Source organism: Micropterus dolomieu, linkage group LG17, assembly GCF_021292245.1.
Source record: "Micropterus dolomieu isolate WLL.071019.BEF.003 ecotype Adirondacks linkage group LG17, ASM2129224v1, whole genome shotgun sequence".
In the NCBI taxonomy this organism is placed as follows: domain Eukaryota; kingdom Metazoa; phylum Chordata; class Actinopteri; order Centrarchiformes; family Centrarchidae; genus Micropterus; species Micropterus dolomieu.
Window position 1 is genome coordinate 1,196,921 of NC_060166.1, and position 26,914 is coordinate 1,223,834.

Below are 26,914 nucleotides of genomic sequence, written 5' to 3' on the forward strand. Positions count from 1 at the left end.
TAAAGAGCTCATAGTACCTTACTACCCCACCAGAGCACTGCGCTCCCAGAATGCAGGGTTACTTGTGGTTCCTAGAGTCTCCAAAAGCAGACTAGGAGCCAGAGCGTTCAGCTATCAAGCTCCTCTCCTGTGGAACCAGGTTCCAGTTTGGGTTCAGGAGGCAGACACCATCTCCACATTTAAGAGTAGGCTTAAGACTTTCCTCTTTGATAAAGCTTATAGTTAGGGCTGGCTCAGGTGAGTCCTGAACCATCCCTTAGTTATGCTGCTATAGGCCTAGACTGCCGGGGGATTTCCCATGATGCACTGAGCTCCTCTCTCCTCTACTTTCTCTCCCTCTCTAAGCAACCTCATCCCATTATTGCATGTTACTAACTCGACTTCTCCCCTTTCTGGTAGTCTTGTGCTTTCTCGTCCCTCTCCTCTCTCCTCCTATCACTTCCTGCAGGTGTTTCTGGCTCTGGAGCTGTGGAGTCTGGATCTGTGGCTGCGGGTCACCTGCTGCCCCTGTGTTCCTGCTCGACACCATCTGCTACAATTACTGTTACTAGTCCTATTGTTATTATTGTTATTATAATCATTAACATTACGATTATTATCATTAACACTACTATAAATATCTGTACCATTTTTCATTTAGTCTATAGCAACATCACCTTTACTGTCTGTACCTCTGTGTGTATATTGTGTAGGCTGCCTCCCTCCTCTCTCTCTTTCCTTCCATCCCTCCCTTTCTTTCTATCTGTTCCTCTCTTGCCCTCTCTCCTCTCTCTCTCGCTCTCTCTCTCCCCTCTCTCTCCCGCTCTCTCTCTCCCTTGCTCTCTCTCTCTCTCTCTCTCTCTCTCCTTCACCCCAACCGGTCGAGGCAGATGGCCGCCCACCCTGAGCCATGGTTCTGCTCGAGGTTTCTGCCTCTTAAAGGAAGTTTTTCCTTGCCTCTGTCGCCTAGTGCTGCTCTTGGTGGGAACTGTTGGTCTTCTGTAAATAGCATCATAGAGTACGGTCTAGACCTGCTCTTTTATGAAAAGTGCTCAGAGATAACTGTTGTTGTGATTTGGCGCTATATAAATAAAATTTAAATGAACTACTGCTATCAGTATAAGTAGTGTTCCACATTATACGTCTCTGTGCGGATGACGGACTCTCTCTCTGACATATCTGCATGGATGAAGGCTTGCCACCTTCAACAAAGACTGAACTCTTGGTCATTCCAGTCAAGCAATCTATCACCACAAAATCAAACTACAAATTGACTCCTCAACCATCACTCCAACCAAGGTGGTGAGAAATTTGGGTGTCTGATGAACAGCTGTCCTTTTCAGACTATGTTGCTACTGTCTCTCGGTCATGCCGCTTTTTTCTCTATACAATATCAGGCCCTACCTCACTCAGTACGCCACCCAGCTTCTGGTACAGGCCATGGTTATCTGTCGCCTCGACTACTGCAAAGCCCTCCTAGCAGGTCTTCCAGCTTGTGCGGTGAAACCCCTACAAATAGTTCAGAACGCAGAAGCGCGTCTGGTTTTTGATCAGCCAAAAAAGACTCATGTCACTCCATTACTCAGTGACCTCCACTGGCTCCCCATGGCCTCCTGAATCAAACAAGTCAGTAATGCTACTAGGTCTGCACCCATCTACCTAAACTCAATAATACAAGCTTATGTTCCTTCTCATCCATTGCGCTCCTCCAATGAAGGCAATCCCAGTCCCAGCTGTTCGCATCTGTGACACCACGATGTGGAACGAACTACCACACGCCATCGGAGCAGGGGCGTCCCTCTCTAACTTCAAGAACCTCTTGAAAACTCATCTCTTCCGAGAACACTTCCTCTTATAACACCTCTAACCTCTTACATGCACTTCCTGTGCTCTTCTTATTCTATCCCCTTACAATTCTCTTACGAGGTATTTATGTCATTGATACCATACTTGCTATTATCTCTTACTAGTATTGATTGCTGCTCTTCCTTGTATCTATTGTCAGTTGTAGATCTCTTACTGTATTGATGCTTTGTTGGAGCTTGTATGTTGTTCCTGAAATCTAAGTCTGTCAAATGAGTAAATGTAAATGTACTTATGTTTTATGAATCTGTATCCATCCTACAGACGAAAATCTTGTAATTATATAGTGAAGACTGGCTGTATCTAAATCTTTTACTTACAAGATTGGTGATTTTCAGGCTGCTGTATGGGATGAGATATTGCTCTCTCATCTTAAGCTTATTCAAATATCAGAAAAACCAGTGGATCATTTCAAGAATGTTTTGTCTTCAAGCTCTACTCCCTGTTCCTGAAAACTTTCAATTTTGGAGATACAATAGTGACACACAGTATGCACGTAGTACTGTATGTATTCAGTAAGCAAGCCATGTCTCTCTGTTAGAGTGAATATGAGTAAATCAGCTGGGCCTGATAACATTCCTGGCCATGTACTAAAAATTTGTGCCAATCAGCTAGTGGATGTTATTGCTGACTTTTTCAACATCTCACTATCTCATGAGAGGGTTCCCACCTGCTTCAAGAAAGCCACCATCATTCCTGGACCTAAAAAGTCTGCAGTGTCTTGTCTGAACGACTGCCGCCCATTCTGACGAAGTGCTTTGAGAAACTGGTTCTTCAGCACATAAAGAACAACATCCCAGCCACCAGTTTGCTTTCAGAACCAACAGATCCACAGAGGATGCCGTCTGCACTCAGTCCTCACACATCTTGAGAAAAACAACTCCTACATCAGAATGCTGATCAGCAAACTCAGCACTCTGGGTTTAAATACAACACTCTGCAACTGGATATTAGACTTCCTCACAGACCCCAGTCTGTTTGGATTGGCGGACTCACCGCCTCCACTCTAGTGCTCAACACATATTTCTTGAGGAAGCTTAAGAAGGCCAAATTCCCACGCCAAGTTCTTGTCAGCTTTTACAGAGGAGCAATAGAAATCATCCTGACTGGAAACATCTCTAACAACATGGGATGTGCACAGCCCAGGACCGGAGGGCTCTGCAGAGGGTGATTCAAACTGCTCAGAAGATCATTGGTACCCATCTCCCGAGCATCAGTGATATCGGTGAGGTGTCTACACAGAGCCCAAAGGACACTAAAGGACCGTACCAACCACAGCCTGTTCACCCTGCTGCCTTCTGGGAAGAGATATAGAAGTTTCTGGTGCCGCACCACCAGACTGCAGAGCAGCTTTTCCCCCAAGCTATCAGACTCTTAAACTCTAATTCATCCTCAGCACTGCTCCAGTGATTATAGTTTAACCTGGTGTTTGAAGCAGATGTAGCAGAAGGGAGTTACAAAACTCAATTTCACTCTATAACTTGTTATATTGTGACAATAAACCTACCTATCTTAGTCCAAACTGTGAAGCTTTCTCAACACAGAGACACAGTGTGGAGCGTGAGCAACCACACTCACTCACCAGTCTGCCCAGCAGCTTCCCCCCACAGGCTGTGCTGCTGCCGTCCTTCATGGAGAGAGCCACCTGGTAGATCAGCTTCTTCAGCCCATCCAAACCCTCCAGGGTTTTACAGGACACTTCACTGAGGCAAAACACACACAAGCACACTGATACTGGTAACAATGCAACAACTGGAAAGCAGCATAAGCAAAATGTGCAGCTCCTTATCAATATAAATAAACTGTAAAATGTGTGCTTACTGCAGGTGTTTCCAGGTTATATCAGGGTAGCCGCTGGCTCGAGCCCCTGACGGGGATCGGCAAAGAGCCAGAATATAAGCTTTTAGCGTGGCCAGCCTCTCAGTGCGAAATTTGGTGTTAATGAGATCCAAGTGTGTTCCCACAACCACCACTGCAGAGTTGGGTGCTCGTGCCTGTAGGCCAAGCACACAGATAACATATTTATTCAATGTGTATTGAAAGAAAAGAAAGAAAGAAAACACACAGATTTAATTTGTTAACTGTCATCTTTTTATATTTTGAAAGACAACCTTATTAATCCCTCTGGTGGAAATTCAGTTTTTACACTGTTAATATTTTATACATATGCATTAAGAGATGTCAGAGAGACGGGGGTGGCATGTCATTGTCGCCACAAGCACTTGGTTCAGTGGTTCAAGTCCTTGCAGGAGGTGCACTGGCACCTCTCCAGCTACCAGTCCACGCTCTGTATGACCACACTGGTCCACACTGGACTCAAACTGGCGACCCTCTGGTTCCCAAACCAAACCCCCACGGACTGAGCTACTGCCACCCTAACTGCACACCAATTACCACATAAAGCAACCCGGTGAACAGCAAAATAAAAAGCGAGTGAAAGTTCATTCTTGACCTTGGAAAAAGGTTCGACACACACACAACAAAAAAAAGTTAACTCCAACCAGGGTCTAGCCTTTCCCACCACTTGTTATCTTCCTCAGCACGTTGCGTTTGGCCGGTTATCATGGAGATGTCTGAGCTGTCATCATATCTAAGTATGGAACTTCAGTCACATGATAACTAGTGCTCCTACTGTATATTGATGAAGACTGTGAGTTGCAGTTGAAAACTCGTGTCTGACACATGTTTTAGCTGACATATGCAACAGGCTAGATGTGTCAATCAACATCTTAAGAGTTTTTAGCATTACAGCACTACAGACAGAATCAGGCGTTGACATCTGATTGATACTGGTTAAAATGTGTTCAACACATTCCATAAACAGGAGCCTGAATATTTATTATCAAACTTTTAACAGTAAAAAGTAAAAAATGGAATGTATTCTTAAGGTATTTTAATTCCTTAAAATGCTCTCGCTTCTTGTTTTGCTTTTTTTGTTGTTGTTTTCATTTTATCACAGCAAGTACCATAACTACCGTACTATTACCATTTCATTTCAACTGAAGTTAATCCGTTATAGGAAGACTGACCACATCTTATAAAATGTCTGTTTTTTATTCGTTAGCCTGATCAGCAGGCTAGTGTTGTGAACAAGCCAGTGCGGGATTGATTATTTTATATTAAAAAAAGGAATAATCCGAAATCTCTCTTTGTCTCTCCCTGAGAGACAAGGAGGGGGGTTGAGATCAACCCTCAACAGACAGCCGAAGTACCCCGAAGGAGGGGGTGAAAAGTGAAAAGTGCTGTTGGGTAGTTTCAGCTATAAAACCTAACACCTCCGGTGAAGTTGAGATAACAGACTCTATACATGACTATTAAAATGACAATATTAACATTACACAGAGACTAACTTCAGCCTGAACCAGGCGGTGAGGACTACAGCAGCCATAAACTAAACGACCTCTAAACACTCCCAAGACCAAGAGGGCAGGGTAACCATGGTAACGAAGTTCCTTTTTCAGATTACCTCAGACATCAAAAACCCCCTTCTTCAGTCTTGATTCTGTACCCCATCAAAGAGCCATTCATTTGGACTCCTAACATGCCCTTTCACTTTCACATCTAGGTGTGATAAACTCCAGACGCCAGAGAAGGACGCTGCCCCGAATTCCTTTGTGTGGACAAATTAATACTGTCTCCTTATAACTTGCCTATTAACTTGTTTAATTAAAGAATCTTTGTTAAGTTACTTAGCAGGTCTCTCCACTCCATTTGAGTAGTTACATTACCATGTTGTTGTTGTTGTTGTTCAAAAGAAAAATCCATAAAGAGTTAATTTTGCAGTCTACAACAATGATCACTGACATTCCTTTAATTTATTTTTTAACTAATGCTTTATCCCCAACACTTTCTGACACTTCCTTTAGAAATGATATGATACAGAAATATTATCCTGTGCTACTTAATTAATTTTCCAGCTCGAATTTAATGTTAAATAACCATTTCTTCCCTAGTGAGAGGATCAATGGTTCTCTCGTGGAATCCGTGTCCCCAAGAGGACAAACTAAGTATTACAGGTCCCTGTTTCTTTAATGCCTCTCCCGCTGTTTTAATGTATCACTCTGTATTTTATTGTGCATAATCTGATGCCATGTTCGTGTAACTTGCTTATATATTCTCTAAGTAAGAATGTTTAACTGCCAGTAATATCCACGAAATGTTTAGTCAAGTGTCTTCATCTGCTGTAAACTTGAAAAATGTGTTTAACCGAACAATTCTAATCGTTACAACGGTTAATTGTTTCCCTCCTTTATCAAATGCTTAAAACTAAGAACGGTATAACTGTTTATGACATTTAAGATTTTGATTATGGGAAGGTATTTGATTAAAATACGCAGAAATAGACATTTTAAAACCAGGTTAGCAGACCGTTTCAGTCGCACAACTCTGAATCAAGAACGACCAAGTTCTTTTAAGCTTTATTCCGTCAAGTTAACTTTTACTGCAGTAGCCTAAAGGACATCAAAACCCACGAACCAAGCCAAGCTAACAGCCTACCACTGCAAGTTTTCTACAACTAAGTTAGCAGCCGAAGGGCGGACCTCTGAAGCAATTCCCTGGCAGAGAAAGCGACCGGCCGACGGCTTGTTAAGCCGTCTCAAGCGAGAACGCGCAAAACTCAGCCAGAGTGGAGCCGACCGAACACCAGACGGTGGAGAAACCATAAGCAGTAAGAAACCAACAGCATTCTGTGGTTGAGTTGTTGTCCAATAGTCTTTTAATCCATTAGTTTAATCCTAGCCAAATTTAACCTAGTTATTATCATAACTTGTGTTTATTAGTTCTCCTTCTCTCTTAGAATCAAATCCTTCTCCACAATAACTCAGACCAACTAAATTCACATTGAACTGCACTACATTCTCATTGTGTGCATCCTGTTTGTTTAGCCATTCTTTCTTTCTTTGATGTATATTTAACCGCACTTGTATACACCTTTATTTAGCTAATAAATTTCACCGTAATCACAGGAACTGTGTGTGTGTATTGTTTAACTCCAGGTCACTGTAACGGAGGATTTACGCCTTCGATATGAGATTGACTGATTGATTAGACTGATAATTAAATAATTACTACTAACTGATCATGAGGAAATAATTGCATAATTATTAAGCTATACTTAAGGTTCCTAAAGCCTTCGGCAGACAGCAAATCTTTAGGTGGTGCCCGAAAACGAGAGATATATGAATTATTATTAATATTTCTGAATATTAATATTCATAATTGTTATTAACAGTAAAGTAGGTATACTACACTAGGTTAGGTTTAAATAGAAACGCTGGATTAAAATGCGTCTGGGACAGTGACACATCAAAATGAGATTGGCAATAACAAAGTTACAACAGAGGAACATTTCACTCCTATCTGTTTCGAACACCATGGTATTTAATGCTGTAAACTAACCACAAAAATCAGTAGGAAGAAAAGGGAAGGCAATATTTAATGTTCCAGTTAGTAATTAGGCTTCAATGAACCCTTTCAGTGAAATGATGCAAGCTGTCACCATCTTCCACGTCATTACATTTCCATTAAATGAATTGGACTGTGGTTGGTTTATGTGGTCTGACAACCAAATGATTTCTCTTTAAATCAGATTTTTGGTCCCTCCCAATGAAAACCCTTTGTTCAGCACTGCCTGGTTCTCACAGTCAAGACCTTCCCTTTCTGACCCGCTCACACTTAATTATAGCTGGAAGCAGGTTCTCAGGAGGTCTGCAGAAGTGGGCGTGTGTGCGTGAACTGAATTTCACCTCTATGTTGAGCAGCCATGTCTGCAGGCTGGCCACAGCCTCCTCTCCCAGAGCCAGGTTCCAGATCACCATGTACAGGGCCTTATCAGTGAAGAAACACTGGTTCACTGTGGACATGCTGGCCTGACCGCCGATGTCCCACACGTTGAAAGCCACAGAGTCCTTCTGTGTGTGACAAGACGAGAGCTAAGTCAACTACAGAGGGAGCTGGAAAAAGGAAAAAGTGATGAGTCAGGAATAAAAAAAAAAACATGGCCCAACTATGTGAAAGTCATTATTGAAGATTCACTCCTTGATTTTGTTACAGCTTCTAACTGACATCTGCTGAATGGACTGTCTCTGACTGCTGATTATTTTCTCTATTACTCGATTGTAAAAATTCTGAAACTAGATATAAATCTATTATAAATGAATATATTTATTCTGCCATTACAGACAAAATGGAGATGCAATGAAGAAAAATAAGCTATATTTTTAATGCAATAAACCATCAAAACCATCATCAAATAGATTATAATGCAACTGAATATCTTCTAATACACCTGGAATGCAATTGTAACTGTAAATCTGATGATAATAAACAGTTATCATACAATTTTATTTAAATATACCAGGTGAATGTCCATATTTTGGCAATATTTACTGTTTAAATGTTGACTTTTATTGAGAGTTATCTTTAAAACACTATTTCTGTCCATACAACCACGTTCCAAATAACAAAGTTTCCAAAACATTGAAATATTGATAAAAACAGTGAATATTCATCAACATTCCTGTCTTCAAAAGCACTCCCATGCTTTACAGCATCTTTTCATGCATCATGAGGTCTATTCAACTCTTAAATCCTGAACCCTATGTAGACCCTTTCCCATGTTTTCAAGTCATCATACTCCTTCAGCTACTTCTTCACACAAACTTAAGCCAGCAATCCACTTTACAATATTCCACATTTTCAAACTTATTGGTATTATTCAATTTTTTTATTCCATTCTTACTAATTCCACCCTTCCCAACTATTCATAGTCCTACACTTTTTCCTGCATTTTCCAACCCTTATTTACTCATACATTGTGGGAAAAACTTAAATTCAAACCCTATGATATTCCATCTCTTTCATACATTATTGGTATTATTCAACATTTAAAGCCAGCAATCCAGTTTAGTGTCAGCCTTTTAACAGCCAGCAGTCACACCACAATTTTGTCAGAAATTGCTTCTCAAGTTATAATTATTCCGCCACATTGAAACTTCATTCAAACATCAAAATATTCAGCTCTATTAGGATATGCAGTGTACAAGTTTTGTCATTCATGCCTTTCATACTTTCAGAAATAATTAACATTTTCCAGTTCCACTGAAATAAATGGATGGATGATTGTTCAGATCTTTACTCTCTACACTAATTCATAATTTCAACAAGAAACTCCATTCAAATGTTCAACATTTGTCCTACATTCTGGGTAGTATTCAAGTCCTTATATAGGCAAGTCCCTCTGGCAGTTTTTGTGGACGAACAAGATCAGGCCCCTTTCTAAATGAACAGGTAGAGAGCCATAACTGCACTTTCAGTGGTCACTGGGACATAAAAACGGCATGAATAGAATCACTTAGAGCCTTCTAAACTGCTGACCAATCACTTTCTGATAAAAACCACTGGAAAACACCCCGGTATTTCCTAACACATATTGCAAGTACTGCATATCAAATCTGGCGCCTTCTCACGCAGTATTTTAGCAGACATGTAGTTCATCTGTTCTGGTCACACACCTGCCCCTTGCCGCCACCACAACATCTGAAACTATTGCAAACCTCAACTGTTTACTTACATCAGTAGAACCACATGACTGGCTTAATATGTTTCCCTGCTCGGCTGTTCAAAAACAGACAATTGGCTTTCTTGCGGGAGGGGTGGGATATGTGCATACAACTGCAATCTTAGGTGTTACAGGCTTTCCCCACAGAGTTCTATTCAGGATTCTTTTAGTGGAGTCTCTTTTTTTAAATCTACTCTGGTAGTATTCAACTTTCAAATCCCATTAAAACTTTTCAAAATATTAAACCTAGAGGCTACAGTGCCCTCTACCATCAGTGTATGACTGTGTGTAGAATGGGGTGATCGTGATGTAGTGTGAAGCTCTCTCAGTGGTCAGAAAGACTAAAAAGGCTCTTTATAAGTACAGAGCATTTACCATGGTCTGATCTCTTGACCATATACTGTGTGTCCGTGCAATGAATGTACAGTATATGTATGAGTGGTCTGCATTTTCCTCACGCTATTTTTGCCTCTGTTGGGTTTGTCCAGCTCCCAGGTGGAGGTGGAGATGCTGCATTCTGCTGGGGTGAAGGGGGATGCCCTGCCTGTCTGCAGAGCCTCTAGAAGGGTTGTCTTCCCCTGCCTCGGTGGACCAATCACAAGCATCTTCAGCAGTTTAAAAGGCTCTGCCCTTCGAAGGTGTGCCCGGAGGAAAGTCAGGACAGACGCAGGACCTGAAAAACCAGAGCGGTCAACATCCTGTTTTCCGGGTGTTGGAAATTACATTACCAATTACCAAGAAACTATAAACACAGGTGCCACCGGTGCAACAAACCAAACACATAGTTACATTGACTCAAATACTTTGGGTTTAGCTGTTAAGAATATTAGATTTTTACTCATTTACATTTATCTGACTGCTGCAATTACTTGTCATTCAGAAGATTATATATAACCTATTTCAAGTGTGAAATTGGTTATATGTGTTTGTTGTCAGATGCTACATATGACTACCAAACAGTCCATAAATTAAGAAACAGGTCAAGAAACACAAGCAGTCAGGATGATCTGATGGGTTGAAAACAAGCCTCCAGGTTAGACAATCTTATTTAAAAGAGAAATCGAAGGCTGAGACAGTCCGTTCAAACACCAATCACAGTTTACAGACCCACTGCCTGTTTGACCAACTGTACTTATTGTAACTGAGCACACTCTTTTTCCTGTGCAGAGAGGGAGGACTGCCAACATTTCAGGTGTGCTCGCTTTCAGTTTGATCTCCAAAGTGGTTAATAAAGTCTGGATAACCTGATGGCTTGTTTCCAACCTTTATGTTGGACTGCTCTTAAGAGATCTCATCATGTTCCCAGGTCTCAGCTGTTAACTTGGTGAGTACAGTACTATCATAGCTGATAGAAATGATCGCCGATATGCTCGATGCGATAAAAACCTAGGTTGTAGACTTTAAAGTTTGACTTCAAAGGATAGGTTCAGTGTTTTCATAGTCTTTCTTAAATCACTAGTCAAGTGCCTATATGAGCATTAAACAGGTTTTGCTTTCTACACTCCTCCTGTTAAAACTGTCCATTAAGAGATCCTTTGCTAATTGTCTTCAAGTGTTAGTGGTGTGACTGCTGTCCTCATTCTTTGCAAAAATGTACTGAAAAGTTTATTTGAAGTTAATGTGAGGCCTCAGCAGTCCTATAAGGATTGTCACTTTAAATCTTTAAAGACAGTTAGACAGTACCTTCTTGTCTTATTTCCCTGGGGACATTAGTAATGTTGAGATCTTCAATGTCCAGCTGCCACAGGTTGGAGAGCTGACCAAGCTCTGCGGGAAGCTCCCGGATTCCAGGATTACTGTTCCCAGAGCAGGTGAGACAACATGGGTCAACAACTGACATTAAAGACAGGACGTTCAAAGGTACCTACCATCCAAATGATCTTGTCAGTTTTGAATAACTTAATAAATTAAATTATTCCTGATGTCACTAAACTATTTATACCTCATAGACGTTAACCGAAAGAGCCGATAAGGTCCCTAAACTCCATCTTAAGAAACAGTCAGATAGGTATATTGCCAAAGTAATTTTTAGCAGCAACAGGATACCGTGGATCCAAGACTTCCTAAAGAATTCTATCATTCTGTGTTGTGTGTAAGAGAAGACCAATTTGCTTGCTTGTATAAAACAGCTGTAGCAGGACAGACCTCATATGAAGCAGTGGTTCCAAGGGACTGAAAAGTTCTGAAAAGCAGGACATATAAAATAAATAAATTCTAATTTTGTTCATTTTAAGATGTAAATCAATAAGGCAAAAAAAGGAGAAATGTAATTTCAGGTCCTCGTGGAATTGGGTGGTGCTGGAAGCTCAGTGAGATCATAAGATCTGATGGGATTTGAAAGAATGTTCTCAATCTTAACCTGTCTAGATCACAATGGTAACTTATGCTGCACACGTAACCTTTGTTATTTTATGTTCAGAGTTTCGCTGCGCTTTCACCACTTCTTTTCCTGAAGATATTCTGTATGAGCGAAAGAGATTCTCAGCTGAAGAAATACATTCCATATGCAAACCTGCTGGCTGTACGTTAGTAATACCACCAAACAAAGACGTGCACTTACAGTAGTACAAACTGTATGTGTTGCGTATCCATGGGAACCTACATGCATTCAGTTGGTGATGCAGAAAATGCATACTGGTGTTTTATGCTTGGTCCTGATTTGCTAAAGTCCGTTTTAGACTGCTGGTGGTGCAGCTACAACACAGATTAGAAGATTGATTTGTTTATTGATACTTACCACAGACAATCTTCCATCAACAACATTAATTTCACTTTCATTTGGCCAAAAACTAAAGTGATTTCCAAATGCTCTTCATTATGGGGACAGTGTAAGGCCTAATGAACTTCTTGAGTAGGTCTCTCATGTTTAAATATCAAGTTTGAAGTTTAAAAACTCTAACATGCTGCTGTGATGTTACAAATAACCAGAAGTGCATTGAGTGACTACAGTCAATTTTATGGAGAAATGTTCTAGCAAACAGAAACTCGTTTTACATTTTTTTCTTGACCACTGACAGACAATAGTGCCCCTTACAGAAAAATCGTTATAACTGCAGCAGATACTGAGTATCTGCACTGCACCTCTCAGACATAATTTGTCAACAGTGGAAGAGATGAAATACACAGATCTGGGGATCATAACTTGATAAACCTTACCTTAGTATTATTGGTGTGACAATATGAAGTTTGGCGGACAGACAGAGGGACTCACTTGGAGAGGTAGAGCTCAGTGAGGCTGTGCAGACCACACACGGATTGGGGAACACACTCCAGCTGGTTGTCGTTCAAGAAAAGCACTTCCAGTGAATCACGCAGAATCATGGGAAACTCTATCGGACACACTGCAAAGACAGAACCATGCAGAGGGCTATAGCATGCATAAACATACAGAAAATCACTTGATACAGTTTATTATGTATTAATACTGGACTTGTGTTTGGCTTAGTTTGTGCCAGACATTTCTAAAGAAAATGAAAAGTTAGCAGCAACTCCCACAGAACTGGATTCTTGGCGTGATGCAATTCCTTTGAAACAGCATGTGAAACATTTTGTAATACTACTACAAATAAAATAGAGCATTACACAATAACTATGTATTTAATAAAGCTGCATGATTTCCATTTTTTCAGATATGAACATAAGGATTGACCCATGCTGGATTCACAGGACAATTTTCCTTCCCAGGATCTTGTAAGTGTTTAGTGAACTCAGCAACAATCATTATACTGTATGTTACTAGAATCTGTGGACTGCAGACATTGCAGATATTTTTATGACTAAGTGTGAGAGGTTATAAGGCGGAAATAATAAATAGCAGGTAGGCAGGGGTTGAGCAAATTATAATTTCCCCCAAATTAAGCCTGTGAGGTAGGTTTCATCCAGGGTTGTGTTTGTTGGCAGTCATATACAGGCTGAGATTGAGCTGTGTTTTAGAGCAGTGGTTCTCAGCCTGGGGAACAGGACCCCTTTAAAGGGTCGCAAGCAGGGGTCACAAGACAATTAAAGGGACAGAAAAGAAAAGAAACACTGTTCTGCTACACAAATGTTCTCAACTCATCAAATCACCTTGGACTCCGTATAGATAAAGCAAAATCAAAATCAGAAGAATCAGAATGATGATGGTGTTGAAAGCAGAGCTGAAGTCCGCAAATAGGATCCTGGCGTAGGTTCCTGGGGAGTCCAGGTGCTGGTGGATGTAATGAAGGGCCATGTTTACTGCATCATCTACAGACCTGTTTGCTCTGTAGGCGAACTGCAGGGGGTCCAGGAGAGGGTCAGTGATGGATTTTAGGTGGGACAACACAAGGCGCTCAAAAGACTTCATTACCAAAGAGGTCAGGGCGACGGGTCTGAAGTCCTTTAGTCCTGTGGTCCTTTGTTTTTTGGGGACAGGGATGATGGTGGAGGCTTTGAAGCAGGCTGATCAGCACAGTGCTTCATGGTGGATGGGGAGACAGAGTCTGGCCCAGCTGCTTTGCGAGGTTTCTGCCTCCTGAATAGTCTGTTGACATCCCTCTCTGAGATGGAGAGAGGAGGGGAGGGGGTGGAGCTAGCCAACTCTGAGGAGGGGGGCGAAGAAGTGGTGGACTTGGGCTGAAGCTGATCAGAAGAGTCACGTGGGATGGTGTTCGACTGACTCTCAAAGCGGCAGTAAAACTGGTTCAGCTCATTTGCCAGGTGAGAGTCGCTGAAAGAGTGGGGGGCTTTGGGTTTGTTGTTAGTGATCTGTCTGAACCCCCTCCAGACAGAAGTGGCGTCGTTTGCAGAGCACTGGTCCGTTAGCCTCTCTGAGTACAGTCATTTAGCATCTTGCACCGCCTTGCTAAACCTGTACTTTGACTCCTTAAACCTGGCCCGGTCCCCACTCCTAAACGCCTCTTCCTTTTCCAGCCTCCGCTGTCTGAGCTTAGCTGTGAACCAGGGTTTGTCATTGTTATAACTCACCCTGGTGCGCGTTGATATGCAGCTGTCCTCACAGAAGCTGATGTAGGACGTCACAGCCTCTGTAAACTCATCCAGATTGTTGGTAGCAGTCCTGAAAACATCCCAGTCAGCGCAGTCCAAACACGCCTGAAGATCGTCTACAGCTTCACTGGTCCATTTCCTGTCCTCACTACAGGTTTACAAAGTTTTAATTTCTGTCTGTAAGCAGGAATCAGATGGACCATCACGTGATCAGAGTGTCCCAGTGGAGCGCAGTGACGGCGTGATAGGCACTGCTAACTGTGGTGTAGCAGTGATCCAAAGTGTTCCCCTCTCTGGTTGGACACTTCATAAACTGTCTGTATTTGGGGAGTTCTTGGCAGAGGTTTCCTTTGTTAAAGTCACCGAGTACAATAACAAGGGAGTCCGGGTTTGTCTGCTCCACACACAGTATCCGGTCAGCCAGCATGCGCTCTGCGTCCTGAACGTTTGCGTGCGGCCAGATGACCAGACCAGAGTGAATGAAGCAAACTCACGGTTTACAGCTTATGATTAAAAATTCCAGATTAGGAGAACAGTGCTGCTGAATTACTGTAACGTCAGTACTCCAGCCATTGTTAATATAAAAACAGGCACCGCCACCACAAAATAGAAGATGAATAGTCTCTTTTTTCCCCACCAGTAGCCGAAGTTCGTCCAGTTTGTTGCACAGTGAGCGCACACTGGAGAGAAATATTGCCGGTAGCGGCGTGCAGAGTCCCTGCCGGCGAAGACGCAGGAGCGACCCAGCTCTTTTTCCTCTCCTGCGGCGCTTCACCGCCTAAACAGTGAGAGAGCCCTTCAACAAAATGTCCAATAATTCCACTGATGACACGAGGAAAGTGGGAATTAAATCCGCAGGAGTTGTTCCCCTGATGTTCATGAGCTCTTCTCTGGTGAAAGAGCTCCGCCGAAAACTGAATTAACACACAAAAACAAAACAAAACAAAGCGCACCTAACACCGAGGCGGCTATACACAGCGCCATCTTGGTTCAAGTCAAGTCTTGGTTCAACAGGAAAATAATAAATAAATAGCCAACATTTCGTAACAGTGGATGTTAAAGAGATCTCACCTAAATGACATGTTATAGCAAAATTTCTCAGTTTGTGGAACTATTGAAAAGCCAGAACAAAATCACACATCCACATTTGAATGTATGTTAACTGTTGTTATTCAGGGACTGAATAATGGCAAAAACAATTAGTTAGTCTCACCCTATAGTCCTGACATAATAGCCAAAGTCCATATTATTGGTTGCAAGTAAGGAGAAGAAACACTGTGACAACATCATTATGCCCATTTGTATTTACTCGTGCAGTGCACATGGACGTTCATCTGATCGACTTCACACTCAACACTGCACTACTTCGGGTCCTCAGCAATATAACAGCCAAGTGTGGAGTCAGTTTGAAGAACTTTTTGTTTAGCCTAGCTGGTAGTGTATGCGCCCTGTGTACAAATCCTGAATCCAACTTTCAGTCCTTTGCTGCATGTCCGCCTCCCTCACATTTCCTGTCTCTACTTGACTTTCCTATCCAATTATCGAAGGAGTAGCAAAAAAACTGATTTGGACCCACAGAATCCGGGGAAAAAATGATTTTGTTGACATACAGTTATAGACTAAAATTTAAAATTTGTTGTTATTGTGCCACCATCTGGCGAAACTGCACCAAATTCGACACTGCACTCCCATGGGTCCTCAGCAATACAACCTCCAAGATTAGATGAATGGTTGTTGAGAACACTGAAAGATGGTCAGACAGACAGAGATGTTCAAATTATTTCCATGTAAAGCAGACCTGGGTCTGGGTCCCTCCTGTTCCATGTAGTCAGGAAGGCCAGCCTCCTGGATTTGGGCCCCTCCTCTGTTCTGAAAGACACAATTTGAAATCCAGTAATTCATCTGCTGAAATCAAGCCAAGCAGCAAACTTCCAGTCTCATGTGTGAGGACATATAGGAAGTAACTAAAACTACAATTCATCGAGTGGCCACTTGAGGCTGGCTCCAAAAAGGGAGCCAATCTTCATTGACCCCCATGTTAATATGCCAACTTTACAGCAGAATAAGACATGTTTACAGCCTGGTTCAAAAGATGGTTTTGGTGTATAAAGCTAATTTTGCCCTTCATGACAACTGTGAGGTCCACCTCACAGGTGTGGCAAATCAAGATGCTGATCAGACAGCATGGGGATTACACAGGTGTGCCTTAAGCTGGCCACAATAAAAAAAATTCTAATTTTGTTCAGTATATATTAAAGGTTCAGTGTGTAATATTTCTGAGGATCTGTTGACAGATATGCAATATAAGATCCATAACTATGTTTTCAGTGGTGTATAAAGACCTTACATAATGAACCATTATGTTTTTATTACCTTAGAATGAGACATTTATATCTACATAACCGCGGGCACCCCCTTCCATGGAGGTCGCAGTATTTTGTTGTCATATTTCTACCGTAGCCGTCAACGAACAGCAATACAGAGCACGTTTCGTCATCACGGCGTTCTTTTTCTCCTTGTATTATTCCGATAGTGTAGACGACCGTCCCTACATTGAATACGTACAAAGAAGAAGAGGAGGGACTAATAACAATAATATACAGTCTCCGAGTAGTCTTCTGGTTTATTAGAAGAAGTGACGTGATATTTGGACAAATGAAGGAGCACACGTGTTATTTAGCACGAGAGCCGACAGCCTGTGGATCTTTCTACCATGAAGCCAGAGGAGTCTGGACAGACAGCTGACAGTAGAAATCACGGATGTGGATTTTCCCAGATGGAAGCCTATAATGTGGGACAGATGTTTTCAAAGCGGCGCTGAAGTTGTCTGTTTTTTGCTGGACAAATAAATAACTTAAGTTTGTCAGACTTTACCGATGCAAATGAAAGCTGTTGTTTGATATCTTTAGCTATAATCACAAGAGACATGGCGTGTTTCCCCTGTCAGTGGTGTGAAATATGTAGTTGGATTAATTTTATGTTGCCTACTTAGCTGATTAGCTCATCTGATCAGTAACGTTAATTGTCAATAAAACCGTAACGTTAGCTTAGAGCATGAAAGCGTCAGCCAGCTAAACTTTTACTGTGCTGGTAGAAAAAAATATGTTGTTGGATTGTAATTTCATGTAGTTCTTCTCCAGTGCTCTGTAATGGTTTTGTGTGGACAGAAATGTGTCGTTACATTCCTGAGACAGATGATGAATATTATTGGCGAACGGTAAACAGCAGGGGAGCTCTACTATACTTCACATTTTACTGCCCTGGTGGAAAAACATGTATTTATTTTGTATTCAAGTGACAAATAAGGAATACTTTCAGAATTTGCATTATAAAAAAAACTAAAAAAAACTATTCGATAGTGCTTCCCCACTGTGCACACAAATATGTAATTTGTACTTTCACATGCTAAATACCCATTAAAACGTTGAACTGTTTTACCACAAGCTGAAATTATGGCTGTCAGTAATACTTTGTGTTTCTGTTGTATTTCAAAAAATTAAATAAGACATTTTGGCAAGATTTGCATGCTTGTCAAAGCGAGAGGAGCCTTGATCCTCACCAGCCAATGCCTTTGTAAACTTCATGTATTATGTGGTTTATAATGGACTGTGGTGCAGAAACAGTGAGGCTTACATTGTCCTGGTATCTGTCAGTGGTCATACTTGACGCACTAGATGTGACAGTGTTTGAGAATTTCTTCATTTTCTTTGGTATGTTAGTCCAGATGAGCCAACCCTCCCAAGATGTAAAATAATGTATTACAGGAGGATGAGACATCATGTAGCACTTCATTTCTTCATGTGGCTGTTGTTTATTAATGAATAATGAAGTAATACAATTAAAAAAAATATTTGACTGAATAATTAAGTAAATATAATTTCTTAATAAATCTATCTAAAGAAACTTGACACAACAGACTGGCAACTCTCTGCTATCTCATAGGTGACATCTTTGTCCTGTCTCAGGCACCGTAGCTAAACTGCTCACTTGGGTAGGGGAGGGGGGGTTGAAATCTCTGTAATCCGCAACACTCACCACTAGATACCAGAACTTACACACTGAACCTTTAAGCCTTAAAGTTCTGCATTATTAGGGGCGTGGCCACTTTAATTGACAGGTGGCTGCTGACACTGTTACTGCTAGCCGTCTCCCCTCCGTCTGTTAGCTCAGCTACTACGGTCAGTCACAAATTATGGAGCTTTGCCCTGTTTATGCCTTTTGGAAAGTTGGCAGGCTGTGCAGTTTATTGGAGAGAGAACCTCCAGGAAGTCCGTGCTCCAGTTGGTGAGTGAAATTCTAATATTTTATTCATGTGTTAACAATATTTAACAGGTGTGTTGAGAGTGTGTTCTAACTGCAGTTTTTAAGTTTTTAACTGCAGAGTTCTGCCTTACTGCTGAGGAGAGCCATGAACCTCCAAGCAACTTTAGTGTTTAAAAACAATATACTATTCTTTGTGAGGTTCATCAGTAGGGATGATTGATTCAAAGTACATATTTAAGGACGTTTAGAGTCATCAATAATTTATTATTAGACTTAGAAGTAGCATTCTTTGAGATTCAGCAAATAATCTGGAGGTGATAACTGCGTTTGTTCAGTGTTCACAGCAATGTGTCTGGAAAGGAGCTTAAGAGGTGGATGCATTATTTGACAGAACAGATGTTGTAGGCTACCTGCAGAGATTTGCATCCACCTTTTTGTCTCAGGATATATGAGCATTATCTTCTCTACAGGCATGCAGAACTTTGCACCTGTGGGGAGGACTTGCAATTGTAAATAGTGTGATCTAAACTTAACAATATATTATAGTTAACAGCTGTAAATGAAACAATTAATTGTTAATTGTTAATAGGTTAACAATTTGCATTTATGTTAGAAGACAGTAAAAAATGAAAAGATGATGTTAGATACTGGTGTTATTTTGACATTTCTTTAAGAGACAAATGTGACATTCACTGAGAAGTCACTGTGTTGTGAAAAACAAAGAATTATCTGCACACTGAATAGTTCTTATTGCAACCTCTGAGAAGGTCTTGTATGGCTTACATCGTATAGACTCACCTATTTACTACATGTGCATTTGATCAGCTCTGAGACCTCAGAGTTTGCAACGTCACAATAAATATCACCTAGTGGGATTCATAATTACTTAGTGTGCAGATCATTCTTTCCCGCCATGTTTCTACAATAGCCCGAACGGACAAACGGCTCTTACAGAGTGTGTTTAGTCACTAGATTGAATATGTACGAAGAAGAAATAACATTAGTAGTAGTAATAGTCGACTGGTTTATTAGAAGTAAGAAAAGAAGAGACATTTGGACAAATGGAGGACCACACGTATTATTTAGCTCAAGAGCTGACAGAGTGCCACTGAAGCTTCTCCTGCGCACTTGGAAAGGTAGGGCTGAGCGGTGACTGATGCGGTGCATTCATGTGGTGTCGGAATAATCAGAATCTTTTTTTCCTCCTTAAATCTTCATGGCAAAGAGAGAAATAAAGTGGAGCCCAACCGACTTATCGTTATGCAGATATTATCGGCCGATATGAGCTATGAGATACAGTATGTGCGTTTGTAACAGACGATTTATGACTATTAAAAAAGAAACGGAAAGTTGTATCCTTTACTCATGTCATGAGAGTTGCATAGTTTGCCCACCAGAGGGCGCTCTGCAAATCCCCTGGTTGGTAACACTGCCTGCACCATAAAACAAAAGAACCAGCTGACTGGAGTCTGCAAGAGCATGCAGAAACAACGGAGAGGACTGTATTACCGGTGAGTTGGTCATTTGGCACGTTAAATAAATGACTTAAATAATAATAAAATATCTCCCATCACCTCTCTTCTCCTGAAAACAATCATGACCATACTTGCTAACCCTCCCATTTGTCTTTGCCCTTTCACGTTTTCCTCCCAGGTTCCAGCAGTATTAATGTTACAGTAGGTGAATGGTGGAGACTACGCTGTTGACAGACTTAATTTTAGATTTATTTCTGAAACTGTGGCAGTTATAGCGAACGGTCCTCACACTTCTCAGTAGTCCATCCCTAAATATTTTCTAACATCACTTACAGCAGCTAAGGATGCACATTGTTAAATTAAATGAGCTACAAAGCTAACTAATGCCATGTTTATCAGTGGCAGAGTGCTACCCTTAATGAGCAGTTAAACTATAGTTACAGTCAATGGTTAAACCAGAGGGGACGTGTAAATAAACTTGAGCTGAACAAGTATCTAACACAGCTGCCTGCCATACAAAATTATAGTTCCTCTCTCAAATGTGCAACGTTAGCATGAAATCTCAAAGTTGCAGGTCCTCGTTGTAGACAGTCATGTAGTATTACTGTAGATGCATTCAACAGCAGGGTTTCCTCTGGTTGACTGTGTCATAGACGGTGTTTGAAAAATTCTCCTAACTTTGGCTAGCGTGCTGATAAAGGGATAAACTAAATGTGAACATCCAACATTGAAAATAGTCAGTGTGGCAGATTATGTGAAAGTTAATAACTACTGCACGACAAAAAATGTATTGCCTATCTAGGAGAGTGTTTATCATTATAATGTAATATAATAGTTGTAATGAGTAATATATGATATTATTATTATTGTTAGTACTAGTAGTAGTCTGTTGTGTGGAGTTTGGCAGCTCCACACTACAGACTACATACACTATATCCTTTAATGTTCATTAGTAGTGATCTATAGTTTATAATGGATCTTTAAATCTTTTTTGTAGTTTTGACTCTTATTTATCAAAACTTTCTTCAACGTTTTGTTATGAGACCTCACCAAGATAACATAACATAACAACAAATGTTAGGGATAATTTTTTTATGTTATATGTTTCTGAAAAGAAGGGCAAAAAATAATATCAGCTGATATATCGGCATATCGAATTTTAAAATCCTTAAATAATGAAATTGGTCTTAAAAATCCAATATTGGTCGGGTTCTAAGTGTACATGGGACATAATGAAGTATACAGAACTTTGATTCATTCAAAATCCCGTATTGCATATACATATTTTGCAAACATGTAATTTGTAATATGGTTATGACGGTGAGTTTGATGTTCATGTAGAGTAAATAGATGTCTGCGTGTTATTTATATGCTCTGATAATGCTAATCCAACACTAATCTTTGTAGTAGCATCCATGTTGATTCCACATTCCGACTTAAGAGCACATGAACACACACTGATGTTGGAAGAACGACTTCACAACTCAGGAAATAGTACCATCCGAGGAGCACGTGAATGCACTGTGAATTGCTGGTTGAAAATCGCAACCCTCACCACTAGATGCCACTAAAACTTACACACTGAACCTTTAAGGCACTTAAGCACTTGCTTCACTTTTCAGACCTGGAGGTTCACGCTTGGGAGTGTGTATATCTGTGGACCTACTTGCCCAGCTGATTCCTGGAAAGATCGAGGGTCCGGAGCTGAGAGCACTTCCACTTAATGGGGGCTGGGAGTGTCGCAATGTGATTCCCACATAATCTCAGCGAGACCAGAGCCTGATGGGAGGATGAGTGGGAAGGAGCAGTGAGAAACTGTAAACCACACTTTCACATTTACACAATCACTTGTCTGACTCTATCACTGGTCAGCTTTTCTGTAGAATGATAAGAACATAATCTCTTGATGTCTTAAATGATTCATACATTTAAATCAGGCACTGACAGAATAACGCCAGTGGCCTAATACTTTTATAGAATTTTTATAATCAGAAAAAAAAAACACACCAGGAAAAGGAGTGTTCTTACCCCTTCATTCTGTTTTTCCTTTATTCCTTCTTTGTTGGTTTTATTATCAACAATGCAACCATTCCATAAACTCTATAAAGAAACCCTGAAGGTACTGGGTAATAAATCTAATTTTATAATTCCTAATAGCTTTCCTCTTTTCTGAACAGTAATGGTGTGTGTGTGTGTGTGTGTGTGTGTGTGTGTGTGTGTGTGTGTGTGTGTGTGTGTGTGTGTGTGTGTGTGTGTGTGTGTGTGTGTGCTTGCTTGCTATTTAGATGATGGTCCCTACCTCCAGTTCAAAGATATAGGAGGGCAACTCCTCCAGGCTGTTGTCAGAGAAGTCCACCTCCTGCAGCTGAGACCTCCAGAAGATAGAGATGGTGTTTGGAAGACTCTCAATCATATTGGAGGAAGCTTTACATTGCTTCTGCAGGGGAGGAAAAAGAATATCAGTCATTTACTATATACAGTATATACCGGCAATTCAGCAAATGTCAGCTTTTAAGATTTTGAATATTTCAGTAAATATCTTCTTCTTCTCTTGACCTAAATAATTATAGACCCATATCAATAATCTGTACAATTGCAAATGTTTTTGAAAAGCTAATTTATACTCAACTATTGAATTATCTTACAGAACCTGACATATTATCATCTTTTCAATCTGATTTTAGACCCAATCACTCCACTACCTCAGCCCTAATGAAAATTCATGACATAATCTCCTCCTCTGACCAAGGCAAATTAACAGGTGCAATTTCTGTTGACTTATCCAAGGCTTTTGATTTGGTGGATCATCATATACTATTACAAAAATACCATTGGACTTAGTCAGAATGCACTGACCTTGTTCAATGTGTATCTTGTTCTTAGTGATAGGAGGCAGTGTGTATTTATTGACAGGCTTCAGTCTGATCTTCTTGATATTAAGCAAGGGGTTCCACAAGGCTCTACACTGCAGCCCTTTCTCTTTTAATTTTTCATTAATGAACTCCCATCATTATGCAGAACTTCAAATATCCATTTATATGCAGATGTTATAGTAATCTATTCTGCTAGTTCAAATATATCACAGATCTCTGCTTCTCTCCAGTCAGACTTTGATCTGATACAAAATTGGTTAGTAACAAATACATTAGTTCTTAATATACAGTAGTAAGATACAATACAAAGGCTTAAATCTGCTACTGATCATTTTTCTATCTCTACATCTGAGGGTGCATTACTCACTAAAGTTGATTGTGCAAAATATCTAGGGCTATGGATTCACTCTCAAGTATATAGACTATATATGTAAAAATAATTGCTGTTCTATTAGTGTCTTGTAAAGATCAAAGAACTGTTTCACCATGAATGTAAAAAGAGGCGGTTATCCCAGTTGTTACTGCCTTGACTACAGAGGCATCGTGTATCAAAATGCTTCAAAAACTGATCTGGCAAATGTTGATGTCATATTTAATAGTTTATGCAGCAACTTTATCAGCCCTCAAACAGTCTCTAGCTTTTGTTTGTTTTGTTTTCTTTTATATAAATGCTTAAAACTATCAACTGTATAAGTGTTTATGACATTTAAGAGTTGATTGTGGAAAGGTATTTGATTAAAACCAAGCGGGAAGCTTCAGGTCTGTAGTGCAATTTATACTTCTGCGTCAAATCGACGCCGTAGCCTGACGTGCACCTCCTCAAAAATATAACTACACGTCGAGGCAACGTGGACCGTAAGCTCTGTGATAGGTTGGCTGGGTAGCCTCGCAATGTATCAAAGCCGACAGGAAGTGCCCCGTGCTTTGAAGTAACTTTTACTAGCGGCCAAAACGGCGGCTGTAACACGGTGGATCAATATATTTGACTGTCCCAACCCGAGCGAAATGACTCGTTTCACCATCAGAATGTGATCCATTCGGTCAATAACATTTGAAACGGCTACACCAGCCGCACCTATACAATTTTACTCCCATTCCTGTTAGCGGAGGGCTAAACCGGAAGTTAGCCTGCTCGCCCGGCAAAAGTCAATACATTGGATGCTGTGGCGCTACTGCCGACTAGCGTTAAGGGGTGTAATTGCAGAATGACAGACACACCTACGCACAAGTATAAATGCATGGTTAAAACCTACGCAGGAGTATTTATGGGCCTTGTGACGTGACTCCAATGCGAAAGTCCCTGAAACCTGCATTCTATTGAATGGCCAGCAGGGGGCGACTCAACAATGGGAAAATGATCCTACTTCTCACCTGAATAATTACCCCAATAAACACTTTCCTGATGAGTTTATGGTCTTAATCACTAGTTTCAAGTCTTCTTCAATACAAAAATGATGTTCATTTAGTAAATTATTTATTTTAAAATAGACCACAAAGCAGAGAATGTTTCAGGGCGGGATTATCTATGATTGACAAGTCATCTCCATGGCGACCTGTTAATCAGGCTAGAGCCGAATCACTACCCACGGCACTGTGTAAATTTAACCAGCGCCATTGAAAAAGCTCTGTTAAAATGATAGTTGAGGTGAGTTACAGTTGCACCTAGCTAAGCAAGCTAGCTTGCTCCACACACGGCCGTTGAAGTAATGAAGTGCTACATGATGTCTCATCCTCCTGTAATACATTATTTTACATCTTGGGAGGGTTGGCTCATCTGGACTAACACCAAAGAAAATGAAGAATATCACATCTAGTGCATTAAGTATGACCACTGACAGATACCAGGACAATGTAAGCCTCACCGTTTCTGCACCACAGTCCATTATAAACCATACACATACATGAAGTTTACAAAGGCATAGTCAGGTGAGGAGGAAGACTCCTCTCGCTTTGCTTAATTAGGTAAGCATGCAAATCTTACCAAAATGTCTTTTAAATTTTTTTTAAATGTAACAGAAACACAAAGTAGTCCCTGCAGCCATAATTTCAGTTTTTGGTAAAATGGTGCAATGTTTTAATGGGCATTTAGCATGTGAAAGCACAAATTACATATTTGTGTGCAAATAAAAAAAACTTCACAGTGGTGAAGCAATATCCAAAAAAACATGTTTTTTTAATGCAAATTTGGAAAGTATTCATTATTTGTCACTTGATAGGCACACGGACTTGTTATAAATCACCATTAGCAGTAAAAAGAAATACATGTTTTCCACCAGGGCAGTAAAATGTGAAGTATAGCTGCTGATCTGAGCTTCCATGCTGTTACTGTTTTATTGCCAATAATATTCATCATCTGTCTCAGGAAGGTAAGGGCACATTTCTGTCCATGTTGCAAAGCCATAACAGACTGCTGGAGAAGAACTACATGAAATTGCAATCCAACAACATATTTTTTCTTCCAGCGCAGTAAATGTTTAGCTGCTGATCTGAGCTTCCAGCTGTAAGCTGCCTTTTATTGCCAATTAGTGATCAGCTGATTGTCTCACCAATGTATAAAAAAAAAATATTAAACAAAAAAACAGAGCTCTGCAGAGAGAGATTAACTACATGAAACTAATCCAACAACATATTTTTTTCTACCAGGGCAATAAAGGTTTAGCTGTCTGATCTGAGTTTCCAGCTGTAAGCTACCCTTTTATTGCCAATTAGTGATCAGCTGAACGAACATAACCAACAAAACCAAAACAGGGCGCTGGAGAGAGAGTAACTACATGAAATTAATCCAACTACATATTTTACTTCACAAGCCAAAGCCAATGCTGGAGAAAAAACCAATCCAACTAACCTTACGTGTTTTTTCTACCAGGGCAGTAAAAGTTTAGCTGGCTGATGCTTCCGTGCTCTAAGCTAACGTTACAGCTGATTGTCTCGCTAATGTAACCGGCAAAGCCAAAACGCAGGCTAAAGAATAAGTAGGCCGCATGAAATTAATGCAACTACTGATTCACACCACTGACACGGGAAACACTTCACAGCTCTCTGTGATTATGGCCAGCTTCAAGCTAAAGATATCAAACAACAGCTTTCATTTGCATCTCTAAAGTCTGACAAACTTAAATTAATTACCTGTCCAGCAAAAAACAGACAACTTCAGCACCACTACGAAAACATCTATCCCGCATTATAGGCTTCCATCTGGGAAAATCCACAACATCGGTGATTTCTGCCGTCAGCTATTTGTATCCGTCGAGACTCCTCTGTCTTCATGGTAGAAAGATCCACAGGCTGTTGGCTCTTGTGCTAAATAACACCTGTGTTCTCGTTCATTTATCTAAATGTCACTTCTCTTCTTATTTCTAATAAACCAGAAGACTACTCAGAGACTGTATATTATTGTTATTATTCCCTCTTCTTCTTCTATGGATGCATTTAATGAACGCCGTGATGACGAAACGTGCTCTGTATTGCTGTTCGTTGACGGCTACGGTAGAAATAAGACAACAAAATACTGCGACCTCCATAGAAGGGGGTGCCCGCGGTTTTGTAGATATAAATGTCTCATTCTAAGGTAATAAAAACATAACGGTTACTTATGTGAGGTCTTTATAGACCACTGAAAACATAGTTATGGATCTTATATTGCATTTCTGTCAACAGATCCTCAGAAATATTACACACTGAACATTTTAAGTGTGTGGAATGCAGTGAAGTCGCAGAGTATAAGGTAGGTTTATTGTCATAAGTTATATAAGTTATAGAGTGAAATTTTACAATTCCCTTCAGCTACATAGCAGACAATATACATTAATACAGAATCAGTTTTAATTAAAGCTGCAAGCAGCGATGAGCGAACACCTCCCGCTCCTCAGGGTGTGCCGCACCCGCGTAGCTGTTGCGTGGTACGACTTCCTTCAAGTTGGGTTCTGCTGCATCCA

The 26,914-nt window shown here is 40.6% G+C and overlaps 1 protein-coding gene across 1 annotated transcript in view; it reads right to left on the minus strand.

The window, feature by feature from the left end:
• The window catches only part of lrrk1 (leucine-rich repeat kinase 1), a 162,588-nt gene that overhangs the window by 70,943 nt on the left and 64,731 nt on the right, over positions 1 to 26,914 (minus strand). The window contains exons 10-18 of the mRNA XM_046074025.1: positions 22,406 to 22,543; positions 21,773 to 21,885; positions 16,167 to 16,237; positions 12,615 to 12,744; positions 11,087 to 11,199; positions 9,862 to 10,076; positions 7,590 to 7,754; positions 3,664 to 3,836; positions 3,425 to 3,545 (exon numbers count right to left, since the gene is read on the minus strand). Of these exons, the coding sequence (XP_045929981.1) occupies positions 3,425 to 3,545; positions 3,664 to 3,836; positions 7,590 to 7,754; positions 9,862 to 10,076; positions 11,087 to 11,199; positions 12,615 to 12,744; positions 16,167 to 16,237; positions 21,773 to 21,885; positions 22,406 to 22,543 (1,239 nt within the window). The remainder of the gene's footprint in view (positions 1 to 3,424; positions 3,546 to 3,663; positions 3,837 to 7,589; positions 7,755 to 9,861; positions 10,077 to 11,086; positions 11,200 to 12,614; positions 12,745 to 16,166; positions 16,238 to 21,772; positions 21,886 to 22,405; positions 22,544 to 26,914) is intronic.